We start from the raw sequence: 8368 nt of genomic DNA, 5'->3' as shown, positions 1-8368 counted from the left end.
GCCGTTTCCTTGACATTGAGGAGATACAAAAACTTACAGATCTTTCCTCCTCCTGAATGGTTGTTTTTAAGTGTGCAAGGGGCTTTGGAAAGTCTTTATTACTCAAGTGAGTGTAACAGACTGAAACAATGTCTCTCAGTCCTGCAGACCCTGTCCCAAACTCTGACAGGGGGAGGGAAAATTGCTGCATACTCCTCCATTGCCCCCTGCCGTGCTCCAAAGTAATAGATGTGTGTGTGTGTGTGCGCGCGCCTATGTGAGAGTGTGTATGCATGAAAATATTGTGCTTCTATCCATATGAATCATTTACATGTGGTCACTTAGGTCCAGTACTGAGGAGAAACTGATGCTTAACGAGCCGTATCCCAGCAAACAGGTTAGCGGAAACATCGAATTATGTGCATCCCTCTTTAAATACAAAATGTTAAGAAAAAGCAAAACGTGCCAGTCATTTCCTGCTGGTTATTTCCTGCTGGGTTCAGAGAAATTCTTGTGGTGGCAGTCAATCCACTCAGTCTCCTTTTATCCTGGAAATGTATCCTATAGCCTAATCATCTTCCAAAATGTCTATTTCTAGCAGTCTGATACTGTGGCGAAAAGAAGGTTCCCCCCAAATTGCACTTAAGGCACCCTTTAAGCTTTAGAATGTTGCATTGTGTTAACTAATACAACATTCCTCTCACTATAGGTTTGGGTTGAGCTGTAGTTCAGTTGGTTGTGTTCAGGTCCCACACTTGGGACTGAGGGAAGTGCTGCACTGTCCAAGGTGCCACCTTTGAGAAGAAATCTTAAAACAAGAGCCCCCAACTGGTCTCTCAGCTCGATGTAAAGGATCCCTGTTTTTGAAGAACTGCTGGGGAGTGCTCTCAGGACCCTTGTCGAGTAGTTACTCTTCAATTTATATAACTACAAAAACTGACAATGTGATTGTTACTGCATTGCTGTTTGTGGGAGCTTGCTGCTTGTAGAATTTCCTGTGTTATCATTACATCCTTTTCTAATGAGGTGACCAGAGCAGTGAAAAGTGCATAGTGCTCAGACTGAGGCCTAATTAATGATTTATGGAGTGTCAACATAACACCCCTGTTCTTATATTCTATATTTCGGCTAAAACTATATGCCTTTCTAACCACTATATCAACCCGTCATGCTACTTTCAGGGATCTGTGGTGATTCACTTCAAGATTCCTAACTTCCTCCTCAACTATCTGTATTCTGTATCTAATTGTGTATGCTTTTGCCTTGTTTAACTTCCCCAAATGCAGCACCATACAGTTCTCCAAGTTGGATTCCATTTGTCACCTCTCTACCGACCTGACCAATCCAATGAAATTTTTTTAAACCTTTTATTAGTTCGTGGGATATGGGTGTCACTGGCTGCACCACTAATTATTGCCTGTCTCTAGTTACCCTTGAGAAAGTGGCGGTGAGCTGCGTTCTTGAACTGCCAGTCTGTTTGCTGTAGGTTGACCCACAATGCTGTTAGGGAGGGAATTCCAGGGTTTTGAGCTAGTGACAGTAAGGAAATGGCGATATATTTCCAAGTCAAGATGGTGAGTGGTTTGGAGGGGAATTTGCAGCTGGTGGTGTTCCCATGTATCTGCTCTACTTCCTACAGTCCACAGCTATCTTCCTCACTATCAACCTCATGTTTTGTGTGTCATCTGCAAACTTCTGGATCATGCTGTGTTATATTTACTTCCAAATCCACCACACAAAAAAATGGGGGCTGGTACTGAACACTGTGGAACCCCACTGGAAACAGCCTCCCAGTGGCAAAAACACCCACCAACCATTACTGTTTTCTCCTAACACCCAAGCCTGCTCTGTATCCAGCTTCTGCGTTCCCCTCTGTTCTTTTGTCTGCCGCAAAGGACATTGTCAAAAAACCCAATCATTATTGAAATATATTTTTTCGAGAGCCTGCAGTTTGTAGGCTTCAGGCTATTGACTAAGATGCAATTCTTTGGACAAAGGTGAACAGGATATTACAAAGATCATCCTTTGCAAGATTTTGGAATTCCTGTTGACCGTTCATAAAGAAGTTTCAGATACTTTATTAAGAAGCATCAGTTTAGACATGATCCATTAGTTGATTCGACACAAATAAGTATAGGAGCCATGACAAGTGAAGTTGCTTCACTGGTAACAGATAGGGGTCCAGTCAGTTGGCATGGAATGCGTTGTTTTTATAAAGTCGTGAAGAAATCACCCTCCAGCCAGTGTTAGGGAACCCACACCTGGAACTTAGCTCCTCTTTTGGTCCGTCATCCCCCTGAAGAAGATCATGCTTAGTAAACACTCCTCCCCTCCCGCCCCCGGATGAGGGCATTGCTGGCTAGGCCTGCATTTACTGCCCATCCCAGAAGACATTTAAGAGTCAGCCACGTTGCTGTGGGTCTGGAATCACATGTAGGCCAGACCAGGTAAGGGAGGCGATTTCCTTCCCTCAATGGCATTAGTGAACCAGATAGGTATTTCTGACAATCAATTCATGGTCATTAATTTTCTTTGAGATCAGATTTTTAAAAAGTTGAATTCAAATTCCACCATTTGTCGAGCTGGGTTTCATACCCAGGTCCCCAGAACATTACCTGGGTCTCTGGATAAACAACAATTCACCTAACCTGCACATCTTTGTGGGAGGAAACCCACACAGACACTGGGAGAATGTGCAAACTCCACACAGACAATTGCCTGAGGCAGGAATTGAACCCAAGTCTCTGGCGCTGTGAGGGAGCAGTGCTAACCACTGTACCAGATATATTTGGATGTGTAGAGGCTCAAAGTTGTCCAAGCTAAGTTCACTAAAATGTTCAAACTTGGCTCAAGAAAAATAGGAAAAGGAAGGCCCAATTTTCTACCCCTCTATGGACTCAGTTCAGTGGTGCTACAGAGGAATTCAAGACAGAAATTCCTGGCATCGATGCTCCTTTAAGAAATGTTACACCATGTGCATTTTCAATTGTCACCAGCCTTCTAGAGCTTTCTTGTTAGTAATGGCACCTGTTGCAGATTCATTGCTTGCCCAGGTTTCTGGTGTTGCTGAACCGTGTGCTATCCCTGACCTCAGTGGAGCTGGTGAAGTGACGGGCACTGACAACGTCCAGGCCTGCTTGTCCAGTGACCGGAGCAGCTGTTCCATATCCGGGCACAAAGCGTGAAGCTCCCACATGACAACATCAGACACAGCCTGACACATCACGGCAACCTCTTTCAGCAGGTTGCAGCCACTGACGCTGTTTCTGACATTGACCATCCGGATCCTGGTAAGAGCGATCTCTGACAGGTTATGGGGTGCCGGGCAGCTTTGGCTTTTGAGTGTAACTTGTAGCAGTGTCTGATACCTCAGCAGTGCCTCCTCTGTAATGAAAAAGAACCAAGGCTTCAGCAAAGGACAGAAATTGCTTTTGCTTTTCCTCAGTCTTTACAGACCCCGACAGCTAACCTGCAATTGTCCTTTGGCTTAAATTTTAGCAGCTGAATATGGATCAACAACAGTTGAAAGTCAAGAAAAAAATACTCTTCACACTAATATTCTTTAATCAAAGTTTGGGCAGCATGGTGGCTCAGTGGTTAGCACTGCTGCCTCAGAGTTCCAAGAACCCAGGTTCGATTCCAGCCTCGGGCGACTGTCTGTGTGGAGTTTACACATTCTCCATGTGTTTGCGTGGGTTCCCTCTGGGTGCTCCAGCTTCCTCCCATAATCCAAAGATGTGCAGGTTAGGTGAATTGGTCATGCTAAATTGCCTATAGTGTTCAGAAATGTGTAGGTTAGGGGCATTAGTCAGGGGTAAAGGTAGTGTAGTAGGGGAGTAGGGGAATGGGTCTGGGTGGGTTACTCTTTGGAGGGTCGGTGTGGACTTGTTGGGCTGAAGGGCCTGTTTCCACACTGTAGGGATTCTATGAAAGTAAGGTTATGGGGTGATAGTCAAATCCTGTCAGAGATTCAGTAGGATGGGCCTATATCTCCTGGAGATTATAAGGCCAAGATGTGATCTTAGGATCAAATTACAGCAGATGCTGGAATCTGTACTGAAAACAAAAAAACACTGGAGATCATAGCGGCTCAGGCAGCATCCATGGAGAGAGAGAGAGCAAGCTAATATTTCAATGACTCTTCATTAAGATGTAACTTTATTGAAGTGTGTAATATTTCTGAAGGGCTTGACAGGGTAAGTGCTAAGAGATGTTTCCCTGGTTGGACAGAATAGGGGGGGAAACTCCAAGGGAAGGGGATCACCAGTCAGGTCGAAGATAAGAAATTTTTCAATCAGAGATCTATGAATTTTTGGAATTCTAGTGCATTGAGTGTAGAGGTTAGGAGGTCATATTGCAGCTGTACAGGAAATTGCTTAGGCCCCTCCCAGCCTCATTCCTGATGACGGGCTCCTGCCCGAAACGTCAATTTTCCTGCTCCTCAGATGCTGCCTGGCCTGCTGTGCTTTTCCAGCACCACTCTAATCTTGACTCTGATCTCCAGCATCTACAGTCCTCACTTTCGCCTAGTTGATTATAACATTTAAAAGGCATCTGGATGGACATATGAATAGGAATAATTTAGATGGATATGGGCCAAGTACTGGCAAATGGGACTAGATTAATTTAGGATATCTAGTTGGCTGGTTGGCCTGGATGAGTTGGACCGAATGGTCTGTTTCCGTGCTGTATATCTCTATGATTCTCTGTAGGCAATTAATCATTGCATATTTATAAGGTGGAGGTTTTGACATTAAGAGATATAGAAACAGGGTGGAAATGTGAAGTTAATTTAAAAATAAGCTTACAAATAGTAGAGAAGACTTGAGTTTTATATTTCCTTTCCTCAATTTCAAGATATGTGCAACTAGGGGTGATACAGTAGAGGAAAAGAAATAGCATTTTGTAAGAGTGTGACATATATCTGTTTTAAAATTTGTGAATGTAAGGATTGTTAATAATACAAAGTATTTCCTTTTCAAAAGAAAGCAGACATGAGAAACTGGCTGTGCCACATGGTGTATTGCAGTGTACAATAACTCAGGAAAGCTGACTGCAAAGAAACACCAAATATTCACGACAATTACTGTTGAACACAAGCATAGAGCCACTACTAGTGATGGACATGGGCCAGCCTCAGCCTGGGGCAGAGTTCTTTGCATTATATTGTTGAATCAACCTGTTCAGAGATGTTAGTCCACACCTTTGAAGCAGGTGGGACCTGAATCAAGCCTCCTAGTTCAGAGGAAGGGACACTACAAGTGCACCACAACAGCCCCCAGCTCTACTGTATTGTTATTTTCTTTACCTTTTATTTTATCCAGAAATGTCATCATACACAATTGAATGTTTATTTTTCCCCGGCATCAAATCACCCTGGTACTTTCTTCAGTCTAGTAACCATCACCAGTGAATCACCCATGTTTCCAACCCAATAATTTACATGCAAAGCTCATTAAGGCCAAAGATGAGGGGGAGAGCAGAGTAGGGAGAGATGGAAGGAACTAAATCAAAATATAGTCAGAGGGGGAAATAAGGCACTGTATCTCCTGTCACTCCCACCTCTCTCTAATAGCATGGAGAGTATTGATGGTTACTGCATGCTCTCTTCCCAATGACACCTGGGCACAAATGTAAGAGAGGCAGGCGGAGATGGCAGAGATGACCCCTGCCACATGGACTTGTTTATAATGAACCTGGCCAGGTCTAGGAGCAGACCCACGAGGAGGTCCTCCGAGCTGCCCACCCCTCTCCGCACCAGCTGCCCAAAGAACAGCATTGGTCTGCTTCCATTTTTTTTCTTTTTATTCAACTCAGAAGTGTTGTCACACACAACTGAGTGACTTTCCCATCACCGAAATCCCTGTGACCTTTTTTTTGTGTTTTCTTTAAACAACTAACCACCAGCAGTTAAAACAGTTGTGTAGCTGCCTTCATATTTAAATGCAAAGCCCATTATGAGTATGGCAAATCATGAGTCTGCTTTACAAAGGGCGTAGGTGGTGAGTTCCAGGTGGAAGGCCATTGCCTGTTACCAAGGGGACACATTCTCAATGAGCCTCATAAGGAGATTAATTAGTGATTTCCTCATGGGCTTAACCATCAACATTATTTAAATAGATTTCCTGCTTGTGGGACCTCCATCTGTGCTGAGAAGCTGCTGTGATTTCTTCTTTGCAGCATTAGTACATTTGCAAAGAAACGCACTGAGGAAAGGTACTATATAAATGTAAACCATTCCATTAAAGTCGATGATAAGTAAATGGGGTTGCTCTCGTGCTTATCTTGCTGATCAGGATATCAGGACTGAGAGAGTGGGTTTGCAAAGTAGGTCAACTCTCAGCCCTCCTGGTCAGGGTTACAATTAGGAATTATTTATTGCTACGTATATCTTGAAGGATACAGAGAAAAGTGCCACAATCCAGTGCCATTTTGAGTTTCAGAGTAGAAAATGACATGAAAAAAGTTCATCTTCTGTACGAGAAGTCTTCAAACACAGCTCCAGGGCTTCTGCAAGGTCTCTGCAAGGTACCCTGGGCCTGAAGGAGTCCCTGTGCTTCAGGCCTACCACAGCCAGGCGTCTCAGCTCTGGGCACTACCTCCCCCACAGCCGACGATCCGCCGAGTCAACCCTTCAGCTTCCTCATAATGTCAGAAGATGAAGAAAAGTAAAAAGAGAAAGCAAAAGGCAAGAGAAGAGAAGGATGCGGCTTGTCTGGAGTGGACGGGCTCAGGAGGCCGAACACTGCTTAAAGTGTCAACATTGCCATCTTGGAGAAAAAGCAGGGTGCAGACAACACATTAACAGAATGAGGAAAATACCTACCTGAAAGGTTGGGCTGTGAGGAATTGAGCATGTCAGCAGACACCTTCCTTGATTTAATGCCATTCCTTGCTTCAAGTGATAGGAGTTCCTGAACGTAAAATAAAAATCCTGTTAATCAGACAACTCATCTCTCAATGGAATTCAAAATAGAATTGCTGACTCATATGGCATTCCCATCTTCACTAAATATTTGCTTCAACATTTGTCAGTAAGTACCACAATTAACACAAATAAATAGAGTCATAGAGATGTACAGCATGGAAACAGACCCTTCGGTCCAACCCGTCCATGCCAACCAGATATCCTAACCCAATCTAGTCCCACCTGCCAGCACCCGGCCCATATCCCTCCAAACCCTTCCTATTCATATACCCATCCAAATGCCTCTTAAATGTTGCAATTGATTGAGCCTCCATCACTTCCTCTGGCAGCTCATTCCATACATGTACCAACCTCTGTATATCTTTCCCCTCTCACCCTAACCCTATGCCCTCTAGTTCTGGAGTCCCTATCCCAGGGAAAAGACTTTATCTATTTATCCTATTAATCCCCCTCATGATTTTATAAACTTGTCCTGCAAAGTATCCCATGGAACTATTTGATGATGAACTCTCCTACGACTTTACTGTTGACAAAACATTACCTTTAAGCCAAGTTTATTTTATCACAATTTATTACTTTGCTTTATTAAAAACATTATTGTTCCAAACTTGATTTGAAGATTCTGAACTTTCATCTGACCCTCTTTGGTCACCATTTTTAACCAGGAGGACACTCAGTTTTACATGAGGAACAAATAGTTCCCTGCCCGCAGAGATTTTACAATGATCATGTCTAGACTTTCAAGAGTCATAGAGTGACTCAGCATGGAAACAGACCCTTCGGTCCATCCAGTCCATGTTGAACATAATCTCAAACTAAACTAGTCTCACCTGCCTGCTCCTGGCCCACATACCTCCAAAACCTTCCTATTCATGAACTTATCTCAGTGCCTTTAAAATGTTGTAACTCTGCCCACATCCACCACTTACTCAGGAAGGCCATTCCACACAGTGTAAATAATTTGCACCTTATGCCTTTTTAAAATCTCTCTCCTCTCACCTTAAAAACATGCCCCCTAATCTTGAAATCCCCCATCCTAGGGAAAAGGCACTTATCTTATCTGGGCCCTTCATGATTTTATAAACCTCTATCAGGTGACCTCTCAATCTCCTTCATTCCAGTGAAAAAATGTCCCAGCCTATCTAGCCTTTCTAGGATCCAGGCTCAGTCTGGTATATCTGAGAGTATCTTTTGGAACTAAGCACAAACTTGGGCTGCGATCTGAAGGTTAATTACCCAACAGCAATTTGCAATGATTGATTGGTGCCCTGCTGAGCCCTAAAGAACAGGAAGCCGAGTCACATTGATCAAAGTCCCCCTGTAGATTTGGAAGATCTGAGACTCAACCCTGATGTGTACTGGCTCACCCTGTACGTGCTGATCTCAGGATACTCCAGTCGGCCTTCTGCCTGTGGGCTGGGGAGTTGGAAGGTTGATCCAGGATTCCCGTTGCCAGGCAGA

General features: G+C 43.8%; 1 protein-coding gene across 1 annotated transcript in view; it reads right to left on the bottom strand.

The window, feature by feature from the left end:
• Positions 1-8368, bottom strand: part of LOC122552236 (uncharacterized) — an 83345-nt gene continuing 74977 nt past the window's right edge. Inside the window, exons 23-24 of the mRNA XM_087983505.1 lie at positions 6806-6893; positions 1-3363 (exon numbers count right to left, since the gene is read on the bottom strand). Coding sequence (XP_087839631.1) covers positions 2969-3363; positions 6806-6893 — 483 coding nt within the window. The 3' untranslated portion in view covers positions 1-2968. The remainder of the gene's footprint in view (positions 3364-6805; positions 6894-8368) is intronic.

The sequence above is a fragment of the Chiloscyllium plagiosum genome, unplaced genomic scaffold (assembly GCF_037043375.1).
Source record: "Chiloscyllium plagiosum isolate Xiang-an unplaced genomic scaffold, Cpla_swu_hap1 HiC_scaffold_45, whole genome shotgun sequence".
Taxonomy (NCBI): domain Eukaryota; kingdom Metazoa; phylum Chordata; class Chondrichthyes; order Orectolobiformes; family Hemiscylliidae; genus Chiloscyllium; species Chiloscyllium plagiosum.
This window is presented reverse-complemented; position numbering and strand designations above follow the sequence as displayed.